Genomic DNA, 21482 nt, shown 5'->3' with positions numbered 1-21482 from the left:
GAAAGGTTTGCCAGACAGAGTCACCAGGCACACGGGCGAGTTAACGTGAGGTGAGCCTGGGATGCGTGCAGAGTGTCAGCGGCACCGACATCCTTCCCGTCTGAGCTCACAGGAGGCTCCGCATCCCAGTTGCACCTGCGCAGGCTCACCGAATGCAAAGCCACAAAGCTGATGCCTGAAGAGACCCCAGTGAAATCACATTCAACCCTTCTACAGGCAGCTACTGAGCACCTACTAAATGCCTGGCTGGGGTGGGTGCGCAGAAACGCCACGGTGTCCGCAGGCAGGCTCTCTGACCCCCAGAGCCCTCAGTCGGCGGGTGGGGCAGAGACCACACAAAGGAAGGGGGAATCGGGGATTGAGAACAGAGAGGTGCTGGGAAGAACCAAACAGGTGAAGAGACAGGGTGGCCAGGGAGGGTGGGAAGGTCGGGGAGGCCTCCCCGGGGAGGAGAGAGCTCCGGAGCTGAGACCCGAAGGGAAGCAAAGAGGCAAAGGCAGAGCGGCCGGCAAAAGGAAGGGGGGACCTGGTAAGCATCAGCGCTGCAGGTGTGGCCGGGCAGGAGAGGAGGCCGGCATGGGGGCCGAACAAGGGGGCCAGCGGGCCGGGGGGAGTGAGAAGAGGTGGGCTGGCCACACCTCTGGCCTGGCCCAGAGCGCACAGCCCTCCCTGGATGAACCCCGGGCCACAGCGAGGGAGCCTTCATATTTGGCATCTGCAGAGAGCGCGGTGGGGGGCCACGGAAGACACCAGGCTACAAGTCAAGAGGCCCGAGAAATCCTAGGGAAAAGGTGGAGGGTCTGTATGTCCCCTTCTCCAACCATCCTGTGGGACGCTGCCCCTACCCTGTCTCTATCCAGGTTTTTCTTTCTAACACTAACCAGTATCTCCAATCGTCTCATTTCTGTATCTGTTCACCGTCTCTCTCCTGGACCCATGTGCTCCATGCGGTCAGGAATGGGGCCTGCTGGGCGCTCCTCAGCACCCCCAGTGCTTCACACAGGGCTTGGCACACGGCAGGCCCCCGATAAGCGTTTGCTGAATGACTGAGTGATGGAAAGTCCAGATGACAGCTGGTGAGGGGGACCCTTCCTTAGGACCACGCCTACTGCTTCCCCCAAGGGTGCCCTGACGGAAACAGACAGGATTCAGTGGTGAAGACACGCATTCCCACGCTACAGTGAGCTTTCAGACCCTCTGAGCACTGGAGTGGACAGGTGCGATTTGGAAAAAAACTGGCAGATCTACTGACAACAAGGCGAACACAGACAGAGAGGCTGACAATGTCGTAATCAATTCTTTCTTAGTATTTGTCTTTCCTAATCAGGGGGTTATGAATTATCAATTACATTTAGTGGTTAATTGCCCTTCATAAAGACAGCTTTTGTATTTTTAAATTAGGCAGTTAATACATTGTAACTAATAGCACCACCTTGTACCTTACGGGCAGATCTTCATTGATTGGCACCCGGGATGTGTGATCGCACCCAAGTTAATGGAGCAGTTGAGAGAAGAAGGCAGGGGGTGCCGGGGGACTAATTATTCCTAATGGATTATGATGTGACCTTCTCAGAACAGTGAGCAATCGGTGTGACAGTGAGATGACAGTGCCTCACATCTGCTATTCCAAACACAACTTCGATGCCCATAAAAAAATGAGTAAATAACAGAACTCACTTCAGGACACTTCAGCCACTGTTCTCCTTTGAAATACAACATAAGTTCATCCAAAACACGTTTTAAAATCAAAGTACTAGTTTTAGGATTGAATCAGTCCCTGGAAAGTGGCGGGAAATGCTTGGGGAAGGCCCCTCCCCGTGGGTCTGTCCATTCGTGCCCCTGACCGCAACCCCTTCTGACTTTCTGGCACAAGTCCCAGGTCCTCTCTCTTCATTTTTCTTAGTTACTAAAAATAACAGACGTAGGGCTTCCCTGGTGGCGCAGTGGTTGAGAGTCCGCCTGCCGATGCAGGGGACGCGGGTTCGTGCCCCGGTCCGGGAAGATCCCACATGCCGCGGAGCGGCTGGGCCCGTGAGCCATGGCCGCTGAGCCTGCGCGTCCGGAGCCTGTGCTCCGCAACCGGAGAGGCCACGGAAGTGAGACCCGTGTACCGCAAAAAAAAAAAAAACCAGAAGTATTCATTATTATTATTAAAATAGTAAAGCATGAATACAACATTACACTGGACCTTGCCTTGGGGCTCAGTATCCATGATCTGATTTCATCCTCACCCCCTAAGGGCAGAGCCCCCTACATACACCCTGTGTCCCCTACATGCACCCCCCAGGGCCCGGCCTGGAGCACAGGGGGCCCTAAGCACATGTTGAGAAAACAAGCTGAGGAGGCAAGAGCCACGGTCCCCGTTCCAGAGACGACAGAACGGAGGCTCCGGGGGGCAGAGACCCGAGAAGGTCTCTCGGCTTATAAGCAGCGGAGCCCACGGGCCCGCAGCTGGCCACAAGGTGGCGGCCCAGGCTCTGGTCCAGGCAGTGGAGGTGCTGGTGCTTCCCCAGTAAGGGAGGCCCCTGCCGGGGCAGGCCCAGCTCGGCCCTGCTGGGCAGGACACTGAAACCTTCCCAGGGTGGGGAAGGGTGTGCATGGGGCACACATGTGCGTGCACAGGGGACAGAGTGTGAGAAGGTGGGTCAGCACTGAAGGGGAGGCCCTGAATGGCCAGGGCTATGAGCTGAACTGTGTCCCTCCCACAAAATCGTATGTCGACTCCCTCAGGAGGTAATGAAGGTTGTCAAGTGAGGACAGAAGGGTGGGGCCCTGATACGACAGGATTAGTGTGCTTATAGCAAGAGACACCAGAGATCTCCCTGCGAGCACAGAGAAGAGGCCGTGTCAGGACACGGCAGAAGGTGGCCACCGAACAAGCCAGTAAGAGGACTCTCGCCAGAGACCCACCCTGCCGGCCCCTCGGTCTTGGATGCCTAGGCTTCAGAGCTGTGGGAAGCAAACCTCCGTGCTGAAGCCCCCAGGCCGTGGTATTCTGTTATGGCAGACTAAGACAGCCAAGGAACCAAAGCCTCAGCATCTCTCGGAGGGGTCTGCTGCCAGAGGTCAGATTCAGACTCGGGAGGCCTGGAACACGCGAATCCAATGTCAGGAAAGCCGGAGCCAGGCGTGGCTTCAGGGCCACGGCACAGTCTGCAAAGGGCCTCCCAAGGGGAGTGAATCCAAAGGATTTCAACATCGGACTGGGCCCAGCTCCAGAACATGACATGTCACCCCATCCCCTGACACCCAAGAACCCTGGGCACAGGGGGCCTACCGCAGGGTCCTGGCAGCCCAGAGCCGGGCTCTGGCTAGACGGTCCCTCTGAGACCACGGCCTCAGTCCACTGCACCCTCCCCAGACCCCCTGAGAGGGCGGGTACTTGCCCCTACTTCCCATGGCCGCAACGGCTCTTTGAACTGACCTTTACCTCATCCCGGAGGCCAGGACAAGCTCTGAGTGACGACGTCGCCTGATGCAATTACCGAGCATCACATGAACTGGTCCCTTGCAAATCACCTCGGACCTCACACATCTGCTGGCTGTCGGCATCTGCCAGGGGCGCTCACCCGAAAATAATGGAAACCTTCTCATTATCGCTCGGTCGCAGGTAGAGTGCTAGGACGATTATTGGACATCCTGACTGACCTTGGCATTGCTCCACAGCCTGATGCCCTCTGGGCTCGCCAAAGAGGGGCTGGGCAGGAGGCGAGGAGGCTGCCCTGGATAAGGCCCCTCCTAGCTCGGTCCCCACCCCACCCCACCCCAGCCATCTGTCACCTTCATCTGACCCAGAAGGCCCTCTCATCACCCTGAGTCTTTGCCTTCACCCTCCTCTACGGCCAAATCCCACCCATCCGTGAAAGCCTGGTTCATATGTCCCCTCCTCCAGGAAGCTCCCCAGACCCCAGCCCCTGCCCGGGCAGAGCCCGTCCTCTTTCCACTTGGCTTTCACAGCCCTTGAAGCACAGCAGTGCTTTTCTATGAGAAGCACTTAACTGATCCAAACTCTGGATTTGATGGGCCCACCTGGTAATGCAACCAAGTCATTCTGCTTTCCAAAAAACTTCAGGAAGAAACCCCACGCTCACTGCCGATCCCGCCTGTGGACGGCACTGCTCCAGCGCCCGTCTCTAATCCTTCCTGGGGCAAGGTTGTTAAAGGGTTCCAGAAGAGAAAGCACAGTGGAGCCGGAGGATGGGCCTAGGCACAAGGGGGAGGAGTGAGTCATGCCTTCTGCAGGCGGAGGAACAAATGCCTAAGAAAGATGCTCTAATACCGAGCGGGAGGCCAAGTGGCCAAGAGGCGACCAGGAAGTGCTTCAGAGTCTGATGACTGTGGGCTGGTCCCGGCTCTGCCACTTAATGGCTGTGGGACCTCCACAAGCTGTTTCTTCTCTCTTTGGCTCAGTTTCCTCATCTGGAAAATGGGGATGAAAACAGCCTCACATTGTGAGGCTCCAATGAGACCTGCAGTGCGAGTGCTCGGGCCTGGCCCACAGCAAGTGCTCACCGAACGTAAGCTGAGCACATCGGCCAGTGGCCAGCAGGCAGGCTCCCCCAACCTAGTTCCCTCCCCGCTCTACTGCCCCACCTGCCCAGAGCAGGCAGGGCACTCACCCACCTCGCCCCAGCCACCCCGTGACCAAGCAGCGAGGCGCATGGTGGCTGCCACAACCTCCCCTCCCCCGCTCTCACCACCTGCGCCCACGTGGGGCTCCGAGGGGCACGGGCTGGGTCCTACAGAGGGGGCACGTGCGGAGGGTCTGGGAGGCCAGGCTGATGGCGACTCCCAATCTCACCCCCGCCCCGGGGGAGGGAACCCAAAAGGACGGCGACGGGGAGGAACCCTCAGGCTGGGTGGGTTCCTGGGTGGGAAGGTGAGGCTGCAGGCTGGCAGGTCAAACGTGAAGTGACAAATGAGGTTAGCACCCAGAGGGGATGGGTGACTTCTCCCCCATCGCAGAGGAAGCAGGGTTTGTTTGTTTTGATTTTGCTCATCCCTGGGCTGGTCTTCAAAAGAGCTGTGTGAGGTCCACAGGCCCACCCTGGGCTGAAATTCTGGTCTCCTACCAGAGCCACCTCTATGTCAAGTAGCCTGGAATCCTCTCCTGAGACAGAAGAAACTCATACCAGGAGGGAAGGGAGGTGTAGGGAGGAGAGGGGTGTCTCCCCTCATTCCTGCCTCCCTGACCCAGGCCCGCTCTGCCCCTGGGGCTACAACTCAAGACGCTACCTGATGGAGAAGAGGCCCCTGTTACTACTGAAATGGCCACATCTGCAGATATGCTTCAGTTTCTCAGAGAAGGAAAGAACACCCACAACACCTCGGGGGGTCATTATGAACCGAAACTCGGGCGGCAGCGCCCAGCCAAGACCTTCAGAGAACATCAACCTCAGCTTCCCCACCCACCAGCGTCAAGATCCCGTTACCTAGCAGAGCGCCACGGCCGCTTCCCCATCCACCAGCGTCAAGATCCCGTTACCTAGCAGAGCGCCACGGCAGCGCCAGCCACTGTCTGATTTTGAGGTCTGCGGCTGCTTTCCTTTTAGAAAGCCACAGAGATTGAAAACACACGTTTGGAAAATTGAAACTCGCAAAGTGCATATTTGTTCTAAGAACCCAATTTTTTAAAAATGGAAGGTCAAACAGGAGCCCATGAACAGAGCAGGGGCAGTTCTGCAGTAGAAAAATACAGTCATAAAGGAAGGGATGGAGGGAGGGAGGGAAGGAGGAAAGAAAGAAAGAAAAATGTAGTCACACACACACCAAGGGGCACCCACGTTGATTCTGAGAGGGACCAGGTCCAGCTCCCCATGTGCCCTGATGTAGGGCCTCAGCTTGGGGGCAGGGAGATGCCTTCTGGCTGGAGCAGCAACAGAAGGGCTTTCCCCCCATGAGAATGGGGTCCAGCACCTGCACCTTGCACATGCCCTTGGCCAGGCATCCACGGGCCAGACTCTCGGGAGTCTTGAGTCCCAACCATGAAATGGGGTAACAGTAGCGCCTAGCCTTCTGGCTCTCCAGGGTGGGGCACAGAGGACGCACCATGAGCCTATCATGTGCCGGCATCAGCACGGGGCCACGAATGCTGAGGGACACCGGGAAGGCCTCTGCCAGTAGCTCTGGCTGGGCCTGCTGCATCTCCCCCTTCTGTCCACCGACCCACCAGAGTAGACATTTTGGCCAGGCTGACAGCCAGCTGCTAGGTCCCTGGAGGTCCCTCCCACTCTTCATCGGACACTCTGCTGGGCAGACTGTGTCGTCAGAGTCCAGGCAAGAAACAGAGTCCAAAGTCTGGACGGAGAGAAGAGAACAAGAGCAGTGGTGACGCATGGAGGTGGCCCTGGCTGAGCCTCTCAGGCCGGGCTAGCCAGCCAGCGACCTCAGGGGGACAGCAACGAGGTCAAACAGACGTCAGGCAGGCCTGAAGCCAGGGCCCTTACGAAACACATGGCACACCTTCCACACCCGTGGCTACCTCACCCGCCACCCAGTATGTTCTCTCTGACCTGCCTGGGCCTCTGAGCTCAGATCAAAGGGACACGCTGAGCCCACAACATCACTCTACTAGTTACTAATAAATTCAATTTAGAATGAAGTGCATGGGAATCTAGAAACCAGAGGAGACCTTGGAGATTATCCAACCTAGTGGCTCCTTTCGCAGAGGGGGAGACTGAGGCCCAGAGGGATACGAGGAACCTAAGGGCACATTTCTGGGAGCCATGGGTTCTTTGGTCTACTCCCCAGCCTTGGAAGGTTAGCCACCAGCTAGCCCTCCCCTGACGTGGTCACAGGCTGGTCAAGTGCTGGGCGCTGCAGGGGACAGAGCCAGGCATTCTCGGGTAAGGTGGGAGCCTGGCTCGGGAAGCAGACACACCCTCAGCACCTCTGCCACCTCGTCCCTGTGTGACCAAGGCTTGTCACCTAACCTTCTCCAACCTCAGCTTCCACATCTGTAAAATGGGGCACTAGCAGTAGCTACTTGACAGGACTGTCCTGAAGCACCTGGCATGTTGCAAATACTCAGTGAATGACAGTGAAGACGATGGTGGTTACAATGACGACCACACCTCTAGCAGGCCCGGGGCCGGGTGCTGGGGACATCTGGGTCCTCGAGGCAGGTAGTCGGACAAGAAGACAGATGCCCAGGGAACTGGGACAGCCGGAGGAGCCAGCTGGTGAGGGAGGCCTGCTGGACAGAGCCCAGAGAGCTTCGCCCGGGGCCACCATTAAGAAAGAGGGCAAAGTTCAACCCAGCAAATGGAACCTGGGGTAAACCGGCGCTGGCTCATCCTGGCAGACATCCCAGAGCGCCCAGGACAGAGGGAACCCCAACAGTATTTACAACAGCTCCCCACGAGAGGAAACTGAGGCACAAAAAGGCTAAGGAACTTGCCCAAGACCACATGACAACCACAGGGCAGAGCTGGGACGCGAAACCCAGGTTCTCGCCCACAAGAGCTGACACCTACCTTCCTTCAGGGGAAGCACCTGCCCTGCTAAGGGTCTGGCCCCCACTCTCCTTCCTCCTGAGGTGGCTTTGAGCAAGCCCTATTCCTCCTCTATAAACAGGGCTGCATCCTGCCAGCCCCAGGGTGGCGGGAAGTCACCCTGCATAGCGCCACAGGCAGGGCCCGGGCAGGGCTTTGCCAATACGGCTTCTCTGTATATCCTTGGAGGGCTGGGGGATCAGGACTCCACCTGTGGGCCCCATGAGTGACCCGTGCCATGCTCACCTCCTAATCACCCAGGGCCTTCCTACCAGAGGCGGCATCTTTGGGATAAACCGTTAACTCTGCTCCAGAACCCCCAGCCTGGCTGCCCTTCATTTCCATAGGGTGGCTCCTGCCCAGCGAGGCTGAGATCAGAAACCCAGAAACAGCCCTTGTCGTGACAGTGGGGCCGTGGGTAGCTTCACAACAATGTCCCTCGGTTTCCCTCCACGCAAGTCAGGGTCACAGTTCTGTTACTGCTCTACCTGAGGGTGGTTGTGTCTCCTTTAAGTCCAAGAACAAAAATGGTATTTCACACACATTACTCTGTAACTTTTTCACTGACTATATGTGACATTCACCTCATATAAACTAATGTCAACACCAAACAGAGCTATCTCACTCTTTTTAACTGCTGGGGAATATTCCGCAGTCTGGATAAACCATAATTTATTCCCTTGTCCCCTCCTGATAGACACGCAGGTTGTTTCCAGCCACAAATATAAAATTATTCACATATGTACTGTTGAGCTGTCCACTGCCCCAGACTTTAGTACTGTTATTTTTTTTTTTAACATCTTTTTTGGAGTATAATTGCTTTACAATGGTGTGTTAGTTTCTGCTTTATAACAAAGTCAATCAGCTATACATATACATATATCCCCATATCTCTTTCCTCTTGCGTCTCCCTCCCTCCCACCCTCCCTGTCCCACCCCTCTAGGTGGTCACAAAGCACCAAGCTGATCACCCTGTGCTATACGGGGAGGGCGAAGGGTACGCTGGGACAAAGTGAGAGAGTGGCATAGACATATATACACTGCCAAATGTAAAATAGATAGCTAGTGGGAAGCAGCAGCAGTGGGTAAGACTCCGCCTTCCACTGCAGGGGGCGTGGGTTTGATCCCTGGTGGAGATCCCGCCTGCCGTGGGGTGTGGCCAAAAAAAAACAAAAAAGACACTTTCATCATTTTCACGGACTGACCTCATAATCGGTATTACAGATTTGAACAGAGAAAATACACACCATTCAAACATTGCTCTTTTATCTGTTTTTAAAATTGGGGGGATTCTACCTCAGATTTCATTTAGGAGATAAATGCTCTGAGGCGACGTAAGTTTGAGACCACTGGCTCGGGATCTGCGGGGAACTCCAGCCTCCAGTGACCTGTGAACCAGCAGAACATGTTTCTTGAGCATCAGTGCTGCCCAAGGTGTGGGGGGTTGTGGGGGGTGTGATGGGGGGACCATGGAACTGGACGAGCGCCAGCCAGGGAAGGGGCGGCTTCTTAAAATCCCCTGCGCTTTGGGGGAAACACAGAGGAAAAGGCGTGGAAGGAGCTACAGGGTCCCCCTGGGGGGATGACGAGGATGGGGCTGGTGACGATTTGGACTTTTTACTTAGTACCTTCCTGCGCTAGACGGATGGTTTACAAGAAGGAAGCCACGTCTGCCTTGGGAAGCCTAAACTGTGGATGTTACGAAACCAGTACTCGGCCTGGGAAGAGAGAATCGTTCTCTCACCTGGCCCCCAACTCTGAAGTCAGCCTAGTTCACCCGCAGAGAGGAAACGGCAGCACAAGTGACAGGGCATTCTCAACAAACACACCTTGTCCAAGGTCCATGGTGAGTCAGGAAAACTGTTGTTGGCCTAAACGAACTCAAACAAACGGCCCGCCCCCTCTGATAGCCGCAAGAGCCCCCTCTGACAGGTGCTGGGCCACACGGGGGATGGGACGAGGCAGCGCAGGGAGGCTCCCAGCTCTCTCACAGTCCTGGTAGCTACTACTATTACCGTCACTCCTGGGCGGCTGTGTCCCTGGGGCCCGACGGAGCCAGGGTGGCCGAGCATCAAGGAGGGCCTTGGTCCTAGGCCGCACTTCAGACAAGTTCCCGGGCCCTGTTCCTCTGGCTCTAAGACCTGCTGGGAGGGGCCTGGGTTTTCACAGGGTCCCGGGGCTCCTGGCGCACACTGGAGGGATGGGTCGCGGGTCCGTTAGTCCTGGGTGGGAATTGCTTTATGAGGCTGCCCTGGGCCGAGGCCGAGCCTACTTCCTTCCGCCGGCCGCAAAAAGGCTGGGCCGGGCTGGGCCCAGCAGATGTGCTTTAGTGGCCCGAGACAGGATGCAGTAAATGCCCACCCGCCTTTCACATGCAGATGCCTCTGGGGCTCCCCTTTGTGCTGACCAGCCCGGGGGCCGGTCCCTGCAGCCCCCGCTGTGCCCAGCCCTGCCTCTGAATGGCTCCCCTCGGGGAGCCCAACTGCCCAAGAATGGACTCCAATAAAGGGCCTGATGGGGGGACCCAGGCCGGTTACAGATGTCCCATGACCACGCCCACCCACAAGTCCGAGCACAGTAAGAGGGCTCCACCCGGCCAGCACCGTGCCCAGCGGCTCCAGGAAGCCTGGACCTCCTGTTCTCCAATCTGGGACGTTCCTGGCCCAGATGACAGCTTCAGAGCCCAGCTCACACATCACGGGCTCCCCATCTCCCTGGCGGCTCAGTCTCTCTCCACCTGACACTAGCCTTTCCGGGTGCTGTTTACGCTGCTCTCCCCATACTGGACGGTCAGCTTCCCGAGAGCCGGGACTTCCATCTGCTCCACTCACTGCCCCTTGTCCCAATGCCTACAGCGGTGTTTTTAGTATAAAAGAAGCACTCGATAAATATTTGTTGGGTGAGTGGATGAATGAACAAGTGCATCTTTAATGAGAAGCAGTGTGTATTGCGGGGAAAACTGGGGCTTGGAGTCAGGTGGACCGTGGCAGGGCGGGGGACAGTGGGCAGGAAGGGAGGGAAGCCTGGCCCAGACACTTTCTCCACTGTGGCCACTTCCCAAATCTCTCTGAGCCTCTGTTCCGGCTTTGAAAAGGGCTGGTTGTGAAGGTAGCCTGATCATCAGTGACCGCTATCACGGTGGTCGGTATGGTTTTAAAAAGCAGAGCTAATACCCCCTATGTGCTCTGTGTCCCCAAACAGGTGGGAAACTTTGCAAAAACCTGAGGACACCTGTCACCACAGAAAGTCTAGGAAGAGAGGTGGTGAGTCACCCCCTCCGGGGTTCCCAGAACAGAAGGCACTGTTTGGGAACCCACGGCACTGGGGAGATGCCATGGAGGCAAACGCCCTCCTGGGCCCCGGGACCCCCATCAAGCGGCCCCTCTGCAGCGCTGCTCTCACCCTGGGAACTTCCTCTGAGCTCCCCTGTGACTTCAAAGCCAGCCTTGCATATCAAGGAGGCCACAGAGTGCAGGCTGTGGCTGCAAAAACTACACAAAGCGGTGGAAGCCTGGCATTATTCACGTTGGCCAGCAGGGCCTGGCCTGGGAAAGGGCCGTGTCCCCAAGTCTGACATCCCCAGGGAAACTCCAAAAGCAGGCGGATTTTACTGGGGGAAGTTGCCCACATACACTCACTGCCAGGGGGGTCTGGATGCTGGGCTCCGGGGGCCCCACAGGAGGGCATGGCGGCCTCCTTGGGCCTGAGTGTGATCAGCTGGCCACTGGAGGCCGGGCCTGGGCGGAGGGGCCTAGCCTTTAAAGAGCCAGCACAAGAGCTGAAGAGAAAAGGGACGTGGGTGAGAGCCAGAGGCTGCCGCAGCGTGGAGGGCCCAGGCGCTGCGGGTGCTGGGCTGCTAAGGGGCTGGTCAGTGAAAACCCCCCGAAAGTCTGTATAACTGGAAGCTTACAGCATACTGGAAGGGGGTGAAGTGGGCAGAGGGAGAGAAGGGGCCACAAGGGTCACTCGGGAAGGCCCTGGTGGAGCAGAGAAATGCACGGGGACGCGGTCCTGTGGCATGGAGTCCCAGGGAGGGTTCAGAGGGGCCAGGCCTCATCCTCCAGGACGATCAACTCCCCTGATATAAGGAGAACTGCGTCCCCTCACTGGAAACAGTCTCACACACTATGGGGAAGGCACTTCTCCCCTCTCTCAGCTACAAAACTGGCTGGGATGTATTTTAGGACTGTCAGTATATCCGGTTATTATACCGCTGCTAGATTTATACAGTGTAGCTGCTACCAAAGACACTCCAGCTAGATAAACCAGTTGAATTAAAGCAAATCAAGACAAACAACTCCCGGGGATCTGCTGGAAGATGCCAGCGCCAAACCCACAGAGGTTAAAGGACCAGGGATCACCCTCCTTCGAGTCACAGCCTGGAATCTGTGCAGGTGTTAGGTGGACAGTGTATCGGGGGGAGCATCACCCAGGGGAGACTGCTAGAGAGAAGCCCCTGACCTTTTCCAATGCCCACTTCTCCCTCAAAGGACTCTAAGTATGGGTCCAGCACAGCGGTTAGGAGTCACGCACACCTGGGTTCCCATGGTCCCTGGGCCATCCCAGCTGAGACCCTAGCAAGCCCTGAGCCTCAGTGGCTTCAGCTGATTGAGGGAGATAACCTCCTCCCACCCCCACGCTGTTAGGGGGACTACATGACATAAACAGGGACGCCCAGCATAGGAAGCACTCTCTGAGAGCAGCCAGCTTTGCTGGTGCTGGGAGACGCCTGGAGCCTCACTGGCCCAGGAGGGGTGCACACCAGACCCACATTACCGACTGGAAACAAGGGCTCACAATCAGCCCTACTTATTCCAAAGCCACTGCTGAATCCATTTTGTGCTCCTCAGCAGAAGGTAGACGGGGAGGGACCGAGGCTCTGTCCATATCCTTGACCTACTTTATTTCTCAGGTTTTGAGGCAAAAATGACCCTGCTAAAATGCAAAGGACTTCGGGACTTCCCTGGTGGTTAAGAGTCTGCCTGCTAATGTAGGGGACACGGGTTCGAGCCCTGGTCCGGGAAGATCCCATATGCCGCAGAGCAACTAAGCCCGTGCCCCACAACTACTGAGCCTGCGCTCTAGAGCCCGCAAGCCACAACTACTGAGCCCACATGCCACAACTAATGAAGCCCACGCACCTACAGCCTGTGCTCTGCAACAAGAGAAGCCACGGCAATGAGAAGCCTGAGCACCACAAGGAAGAATAGCCCCCGCTCGCCGCAACTAGAGAAAGCCTGCATGCAATGAAGACCCAAAGCAGCCAAAAATAAAATTAATTAATTAATTAACTTTTTAAAAAATTTAAGAATGAATGAAAATGTAAATTAGTTTAAATAAATAAATAAATAAAATGCAAAGGACTGACAAACCCACGTGTTGGTGAGGACACAGAGCCACGGGGACTCTCACATATACCACTTTGGGAAACGATCTGACAGCATCTTCTAGCAATGAACATATGCCTATCTTATGACCAGCAATTCCACTCCTAGGCCTGTACCCAGCAGAAATGCATCCATGCATTCACCAGACATGTTCTAGAATGTTCATGGCAGCACTATTCAAAATAACTGAAAACAGGAAACTACACTCCCTCAGTAGAAGAACAGATGTGTACTTTAATATAAAGTTGTGTTTTTTTAAGTGGCCCTGATTTTAAAAAAATTAAAAGCACGTGTAACAGGAATTCCTATATTAACATGGGACGTGCTCTTTCGGCCGCACTCCTCAGCAGACTGCTGCCATGGGCCACGGGATCTGTGGGCAGAGGAAGGGCGCCAGCTCCACGTTCCGCGTGCCCGTGAAGCACCGAAAGACGCCACGTCTCTGCACACCATGGACTTTGCCAAGCAACACAGCTACATCAAGGGTATCGTGAAAGACACCATCCACGACCCGGGCTGCAGCGTGCCCCTTGCCAAGGTGGTCTTCCGGGATCCATACCGTTTTAAGAAGTGGACAGAGATGTTCATCACCACCGAGGGCATCCACACCAGCCAGTTCGTGGACTGTGGCAAGCTGGCCCAGCTCAGCATCGGCAGTGTGCTCCCGGTGGGTACCGTACCTGGGGGCACCAACATGTGTTGTCTGGAGGAGAAGCCTGGTGACTGGGGCAAGCTGGCCAGAGCCTCTGGGAACTATGTGACTGTCATCTCCCACAACCCTGAGACAAAGAAGACCAGAGTGAAGCTGCCCTTGGGCTCCAAGAAGGTCATCTCCTCCACCAACAGAGCTGTGGTCAGTGTGGTGGCTAGAGGTGGCCGCGTTGACAAACCCATTCTGAAGGCCAGCCGTGCCTACCACAAGTATAAGGCATAAGGCCATGTGTGCGGGGTGTGGCCATGAACCCCGCTGAGCGTCCCTTTGGAGGTGGCAACCACCACCATATCGGCAAAGCCTCTACCATCCTCAGAGATGCCTCTGCTGGCCAGAAAGTGGGTCTCACTGCTGCCCACCAGACTGGGTGTCTCCGGGGAACCAAGACTGTGCAGGAGAAAAAGAATTAGGGCTGAGGGCTCAATAAAGTTTGTCTCTTTCACAAAAACAAACAAACAAACAAACATGGGACGTGACGTTTAACTGTCATACTCATGGGGTGTGTTGTGTGCCAAGCACTGTGTCAAGGGCCATCATGGCACCTGCCTGCACCCCTCTGCGCCCCTCTCCATCCCCTCAGGTGCTCCAGTCCAACACCGGAGCCATTCTTTATTTCATCTTCTCCCTGTTCCCCGCAATATCCAATACATAGGCAGGTCCCATTGGTCCTACTCCCAAAACATCTAATTCATCCCCTTCTGTTCATCTCCATTGCCACCCCCTAGTCCACGCCCTATCATGTCTCCCTGGACCACACAAGGGTCTCCCAACTGGCTGTTCCCCTGTTTCCTCTGGAGCCCGGCCATCTGCCCCACTGCCAGCTCATTCTCCACTTTGCAGCCAGAGATCTTCTTAAAATATTTTGTTTTCTGGTGCAGTATTTTTTTCCAGCACTTTTTGAGACAAAATTGACAAAATATTTGTAATTTGATATCTCGAATGGGAAATACATCCACATGGTTCAAAACTTTAAAAAATGTTTATATACAAACTTACCGAGGGAAGAGCCTTGCTCCCATCCCTACCCCCAACCACCTAGTTCTCCCCAATCACTTGCCTTCCAGCTCTTCACAGGCTGAAGCTCTTCCCTCCAGTTTCCTTATACAAACACACCAGCAGGAATACACACTTGCATTTCTGCCTTTTCCACCCAAAAGACGGCACAGTGCACATCCTGTCTTCACTGACAGCACGTCTACATGGCAGGCATGCTCGTTCTTTTTTATGCAGCATGGAATTCCACTGTGTAGAAGGATAGACTGTAATACTCCCCTAGCGATGGATAGTTGAGCTGTTTCCAGTCTTTTGCTATTTCTCAAGGCACTGCCATGAATGACCTCCCACCTATGTCATTTCTCATGTATGAGGCAGTACGCTGATAGATCATGCCAAATGCATCTTCCACAAGCAACATAAGACAGGGTCTGCTTCCACAAACTCTCACCAAGAGAATGCGTTCCCAAAGTTGTGGATTTTGGCCGATTTTCTCAAATTGATGAAAAAAGGCATCTCAGGATCGTTTTAATTTGCACTTCTCTTATTCGAGTAAGGCTGAGCATCCTTCCTATGCTTTTCCTTTGTGTTTCTATTTGTTTTCCTTTCCTATGAATTGTTTATATCCTTTGTGCCTCTTTCTATTCAGTTGTTGATTTGTTGTTGTTGTCGATTTCTAGATTTTGAGGCGTAGCTACAAAGGTATTCTCCTACTCCAAGATTTCAAAGGGAATCTCTCCTGTTTTCATTTACTTATATGGTTTCACTTTCTACATTTAAATGTCTTGAAAACATAAATCAAATCACACGACACTCCTGCCTAAAATCTTCAGTGACTTCTCATTGCACCCAGTATGGAATCCAGACAGCTCTCTGTGACCCTCAGGTCCCTGCCTGCTGTAGCCCTGAGCACCCTCGCTAGTGCCCACTCTCTCTTCAGTTCCGTGAGTGCGTGCGATCTGCTGAGTTCTCCTCCCGAGCTCTCCTCCCGACCTCTCCTCCGCCTCAGGCTTTGCAGCCACTGTTCCCTTCAGATGCAAGGCATTCCTCCTCCACTTCACCCCATGCCTCCTCTTACCCTCTGGTTCTGCGATGCCAGTGGCAATTACAAAGCCCAGGGCCCAGTGGTGCCAACAGTGGTCCTGGCAGTGTCTTCTGTGCACAAGACTTGGTGGGCAAGACGCCCTCCTACCGTCTAAGCAGACAGTCAAGGCAGTCCAACTGAATTACAATGCCAGCCACGTATGTAATTTAAAGTTTACAATGCCAGCCACGTATGTAATTTAAAGTTTTCTGGTAACCACATTAACAAAGGTTAAAAGAAGGTGGAATTAATTTAATATATTTTATTTAAGCTAACATATTCAAATTACTATCATTTCAATATGTAACCAATATAAAACAATACAATGAACTTTATACATTTTTTCTCACTAAGTCTTCTAAATCCAGTGTGGGTTGTACACTTACACCACATCTAAATTCAGACTTGCCACATTCCAAGCGCTCAAAGGCAAGGAATGGGGCTGCGCTGTTGGACAGGGGCGCAACTCTAACCAGCAGGGTCCCGGTGCTCATCCAGGGACGCCGTTTGCCTGTCACACCCGGCGCCTGCAGCGCAATCCTCCCGGGACCAGCCCACCGCTCGCCGGGCGGGGCGGGGCCAGAGCAGCAGCCCCGCCCCGCCCCCCGGCAGCGGCCCACAGGACCCGGCTGAGCACAGCGCCGGGCGCTCCAGGCGGCCTGCGCGGCCCACTCACCTCGCCAGGGCCTCCACAGAGCCTACAATCGGCGCACCGCCGCCCTCACCGCCGTCGTACAGCACGCCTGAGATGTCGAGCAGCACCCCGCGCACGCCGGCCAGCCGCTCGCCCCACGCAGCCATTGCGTCCCGCCTGCGCCTCGGCCCCCGCGTCCCAACCGGCGCCTGGAAGCTGCGGCCGCGCTCGCCGCGCAGGGTTGCCTGGGAAGTGTAGTCCCGCGGGCGGGGCGGGGCAGAGCTGGGCCAGTGGGGCGTGGCCGGGCGCAAACCCGGCAAGACGGGCGCTGCTTCCCGACTCCCGAGTCACGCGCTCCGAAAATGAGAGCCTTTTCACCTGGAGATCAGTGGATAAAGGGTCAACCTCCCTAAAATTGGAGCAAGGCAGATTGGGACGAGGAGGCAACCGGAAAAGTAACAAAAATTAAAGAGAACAGGCAAGACCTTCATTGGTGTTTTCCTGTGGCCCGATGACACTCCTAACAGCAATGGAGATAGTTGGGCCCACAGACTGGACGATGCTGCGCGCCTGAGAAGCAATGATAAGGTAACGAATCTCTAAAGACATGTATGAAGTGTAAGCTATGATGCCAGAACAAGGTGGAAGAAAAATAAATGTTCAGGGACCGGAATTGTTCAAGAAGTGATAAGATGGCTACTGACAGAAATATTATGCCATGAAAAAAGGAAGACTAGGTTACAACATGAAAAACGCTCACGATATAACATTGTGTGAAAAAGCAGAGGGACTTCCCTAGCTGTCCGGTGGTTAAGACTCGGCTTCCAATGCAGGGGGCGTGGGTTCCATCCCTCGTTGAGGAACTAAGATCCCACATGCGGAGTGGTGCAGCCAAAAAAAAAAAAAAAGCAGAATGCAAAATTGTATGTAGACCTTTGCCTACAAAAATAAGGCGTAGGAATGGCTGAGAAGAAAATGGGAATATTTCAATGTGTTAGCCCAGTGAGATTTTGGATGAATTTTTACATTCTATTTACTGTTACATCGTTTTTGTAATAAATAAAAGTTGGTAGAAAAGGGGAAGAGTTTCCTTAACTGCGCTTCTGACCCTTTCAAGTGTTTAAACTGAAACTTCAAAAAATTTGACTTCTGGGACTTCCCTGGTGGCACAGCGGTTAAGAATCCGCCTGCCAAAGCAGGGGACACGGGTTCAAGCCCTGGTCCCGGAAGATCCCACATGCGCGGAGCAACTAAGCCCGTGCGCCACAACTACTGAGGCTGCGTTCTAGAGCCCGCGAGCCACAACTGCTGAGCCCGTGTGCCACAACTACCGAAGCCTGTGCGCCTAGAGCCCATGCTCCGCAACAAGAGAAGCCACCACAATGAGATGCCCGTGCACTGCAATGAAGAGTAGCCCCGCTCGCCGCAACTAGAGAAAGCCTGCGCACAGCAACAAAGACCCCATGCAGCCAAAAATAAATAAAATAAATAAATTTATTTTTTAAAAAATTGACTTCTCTTAGCCTGACTTAACTTTAAGTTTTCAAAAAAAGACCATATTAGGGTGGCCATTTTGTTTCAGTCTCTTGATTCACAGATGGGATGAAGAATTCATCAGAATATTAGAACTTTAACCCAGTTCAATGAATCGTGCATGTCATGTTGATAAGTTTACTAGGAAAACTGTGTACTCCGCTGATTTTACAGGAGAAATATAAAATATAGTTCCTGCCCTTTGGGGATTTACAATCTGGTTGGGGGAGAAAGGAATATGAGACCTCATATTAATCATGGGTCTTGGGCTTCCCTGGTGGCGCAGTGGTTAAGAATCTGCCTGCCAATGCAGGGGTCATGGGTTCAAGCCCTGGTCCGGGAAGATCCCACATGCTGTGGAGCAACTAAGCCCATGCGCCGCAGCTACTGAGTCTGTGCTCTACAGCCTGTGAGCCACAACTACTGAGCCAGTGTGCCACAACTACTGAAGCCCGCGCACCTAGAGCCTGAGCTCCGCAACAAGAGAAGCCACCACAATGAGAAGCCAGAGCACCACAATGAAGAGTAGCCCCTGCTCGCTGCAACTAGAGAAAGCCCACACACAGCAAAAAAGACCCAATGCAGCCAAAAGTAAATAAATAAAATAAAATTTTTTAAAAAATCATGGTTCTTAGTTGCAGACAATAGAAACTTCTCCAGCTAGAGGGGTAAGTTTATACAAGGCATCAAGGAGCTTACAGATTTCCAAGGGGACTGGGTAACCAAGCTCAAGTACCACACAGCAAAGAGCCGTGCAGCTCTGAGAAATGCCCAATTTCATTGTTCCACTGAGACCACTGCCCCATCACTTGGCTCTTAAGATGACAGGAACCTGATAGTATTGCCCCGAAAGAACCAAATCCACCCACCATACCTTCAGAGAATTCTCCCTCTCCACCTATGGTCACCATCTCACTTTCACCATGTCTGGCTTGGTGGAACCTAGTGCAACCTGCAAGGGAGTCTGGGAAATGCAGTGTTTGCATTCCAGATTCTGTGGTACAGGAACTGAGTGAGTCTGTCTGGATAATCTACCACGATCATCATGAGCCATACATCACCCATGTATAGAACTTCAACTCTGTGGGCTTGGTGGGTCCCAGGGTCCAAAAAGGTCTAAAGTGTGATCTTTGCCTTTGAGTCAAGACTGGGCAGAGAACAAGATGTACACGTTTAAGATTACTGATCAAACGTGTGCAGAGTGCCAGTGAGTGACAGACAAAGCCAAGACGATGGACTCTGTGGGCTGTGGAGGGCGGCTGTGGTTTCTGAGCAGAGGGGCAGCCTGAAATGGACCTTGAAGCATGGCTGGGCTTTAGCTTCATGCCAAAGAGGAAGAGGAGAAAGGGCACTTCTGCCTGTGGTGGTGAGTCCACACGTAGTTCTCCCTCTCCCATTAGCTGGGCATGACCTTGGGCAAATCACTTTCTGCATCTAAGATCATGGAGACAGAATAATGGCTCCGTGAAGATGCCCACGTCCTACTTCCCAGGACCTGTGAGTGTGTTACCTCACATGGCAAAGGGGACTTTGCAGATGTGATTAAGCTAAAGATCTGGAAATGTGAGATTATCCGGGATGACCCACATGGGCTCGATCTAATCACAAGAGTCCTTATAAAGGAAAGATGGAGGCAGGAGAAGAGTCAGAGGAGACATGACAACACGTCATGCCGAGATTTGAAAATGCTATGCTGCTGGGCTTGAATACGAAGGAGCCACGAGCCACGAAATGCAGGCAGCCTCTAGAAGCTGGAAAAGGCGAAGAAATGGATTCTCCCCTACAGCCTCCAGAGGAGCACAGCCCTGAGAACACCTTGATTTTAGGAGTCCTTGCCTCTAGAACTGTAAGAAGACAAATTTGTGTTTTTTAAGCCACTAAGTTTGTGGTAATTTGTTACAGCAATAATAGGAAATGAATACAGGGACCCGAGTCTTTCACCTGAAGAATGACATGTTGGTCCAAGGCAACAGATCTCTCTAAGTGTGGGCTCAGACCTAACCCCAAAGTCCATGACCTTTCTTTGGATGTAACAGAAGAGCATTGTATAAGTTAGAGTTGTTTTGGCTGCATGTAACAGAAATCCACCTATAGTCGCTCAACCAGATAGACTTACTCTTTCTCATATATCAAGAAGCCAAGAGGACTGGAGAACGGACTTGAGGATATGGGGATGGGGAAGGGTGAGCTGTGACAGGGCGAGAGAGAGTCATGGACATATATATACTAACAAACGTAAGGTAGATAGTGGGAAGCAGCCGCATGGCACAGGGATATCGGCTCGGTGCTTTGTGACCGCCTGGAGGGGTGGGATAGGGAGGGTGGGAGGGAGGGAGACGCAAGAGGGAAGAGATATGGGAACATATGTATATGTATAACTGATTCACTTTGTTATAAAGCAGAAACTAACACACCATTGTAAAGCAATTATACCCCAATAAAGATGTTAAAAAAAAAAAAAAAAAGAAGCCAAGAGGAAGTCAGCCCTGGGCAGGCACAGCAGTTCCCAGGAACACTGGGAAATAGTCTACCTCCAACTTTCTGCTTCACCATCCTTAGGCTTTCACCCTCATGCTGTCAAGATGTCTGCTGTACCCCCAGGCATCATGTCTGCATTTCAAGAAAGAAAGGAAAGGAAAAGGGAAAAGGGCCTCTGACAACTGAGTCTTGCCCTTCATACCAGGAAAAACAAAAGCTGCCCCAGAATCCAGACCCAACAGATTCTTGTTTATATCTTTTGGGCCAGAGCTAGTCAAGTGGCACATTAACACTCCAGTGTGCAGGGATGTGAGAGCTTGGCCTCTTACATTTCCAATAACAAGTCTACAAATCATGTCTGAATTTCAGCTTAAATATGAATCCTTCCAATCCTCTTTTGCTGTAGTAGATGTGTGTATAATCCTTCCAGGCTTGCTTGTATTAGCTAGGACTCTTTGGTTGCCAGTGACAGAAACCCAACGGCAAATGGCTTAAATTTAAAAGGAATTTATTGGCTCTTGTAACCAGTCTAGCAATTGATGGCTTCAGATGTAGCTGGTTCTAAGGCTCGAATGGTGGTGTTCTGGGCTCTCTGACTCTCCATTTCTTGGCTCTGCCCCCTTCTCTGGGTTCACTTCCTTCCTTCTAGTGTGGCCAGGCTCTCTCTAGGCAGTGGGGAGGGAGGGCTGTGGCAGTTCCAGGCCACAGAGCCCTGGGTAAACCATATGGTAAAGAACATTTTCCTCAATTTGGCCTGATAGTTGCAGAAAGAACTCTGACTGGCCCTCATGTCTGTGTTCAGGGGGAAGAGGTACTGTGATGATGCAGCCTGACTTAGGTGCCGAGGAGGGGCACTTGAGTAGAGCCTCACCACGGCCACATAGAATGGGGGAGGAATGCCCCCAGCAAAAGGCAGGGCATTGTAACAAGAGTGTTATGGTCTGAAAGTTTATGTTCTCACAGAATCATGTGTTGAAATCCTAACCCCTAAGGTGATGGTATTAGGAGGTGGGGCTTTTGGGAGGTGATTAGGTCATGAGGTTGGAGCCCTCATGATTGGGACTAGTGCCCTCATAGAAGAGACCCCCGGGACTTCCCTGGTGGTGCAGTGGTTAGGAATCCACCTGCCAGGGCTTCCCTGGTGGCGCAGTGGTTAAGAATCCGCCTG

The 21482-nt window shown here is 53.4% G+C and overlaps 1 protein-coding gene and 1 pseudogene across 2 annotated transcripts in view; one reads left to right on the top strand and one right to left on the bottom strand.

Annotated features, from left to right (window-relative positions):
* Positions 1-16538, bottom strand: part of LHPP (phospholysine phosphohistidine inorganic pyrophosphate phosphatase) — a 134885-nt gene extending 118347 nt beyond the window's left edge. For both annotated transcript variants that reach the window (XM_060125917.1, XM_060125918.1), the window contains exon 1: positions 16346-16538. In XM_060125917.1, the coding sequence (XP_059981900.1) occupies positions 16346-16470 (125 nt within the window). In that variant the 5' untranslated portion in view covers positions 16471-16538. The remainder of the gene's footprint in view (positions 1-16345) is intronic.
* LOC132507107 (large ribosomal subunit protein uL2-like) lies at positions 13240-14002 on the top strand (annotated as a pseudogene).
* Positions 16539-21482: the final 4944 nt, after the last annotated feature.

Source organism: Lagenorhynchus albirostris, chromosome 16, assembly GCF_949774975.1.
Source record: "Lagenorhynchus albirostris chromosome 16, mLagAlb1.1, whole genome shotgun sequence".
Classification (NCBI taxonomy): domain Eukaryota; kingdom Metazoa; phylum Chordata; class Mammalia; order Artiodactyla; family Delphinidae; genus Lagenorhynchus; species Lagenorhynchus albirostris.
This window is presented reverse-complemented; position numbering and strand designations above follow the sequence as displayed.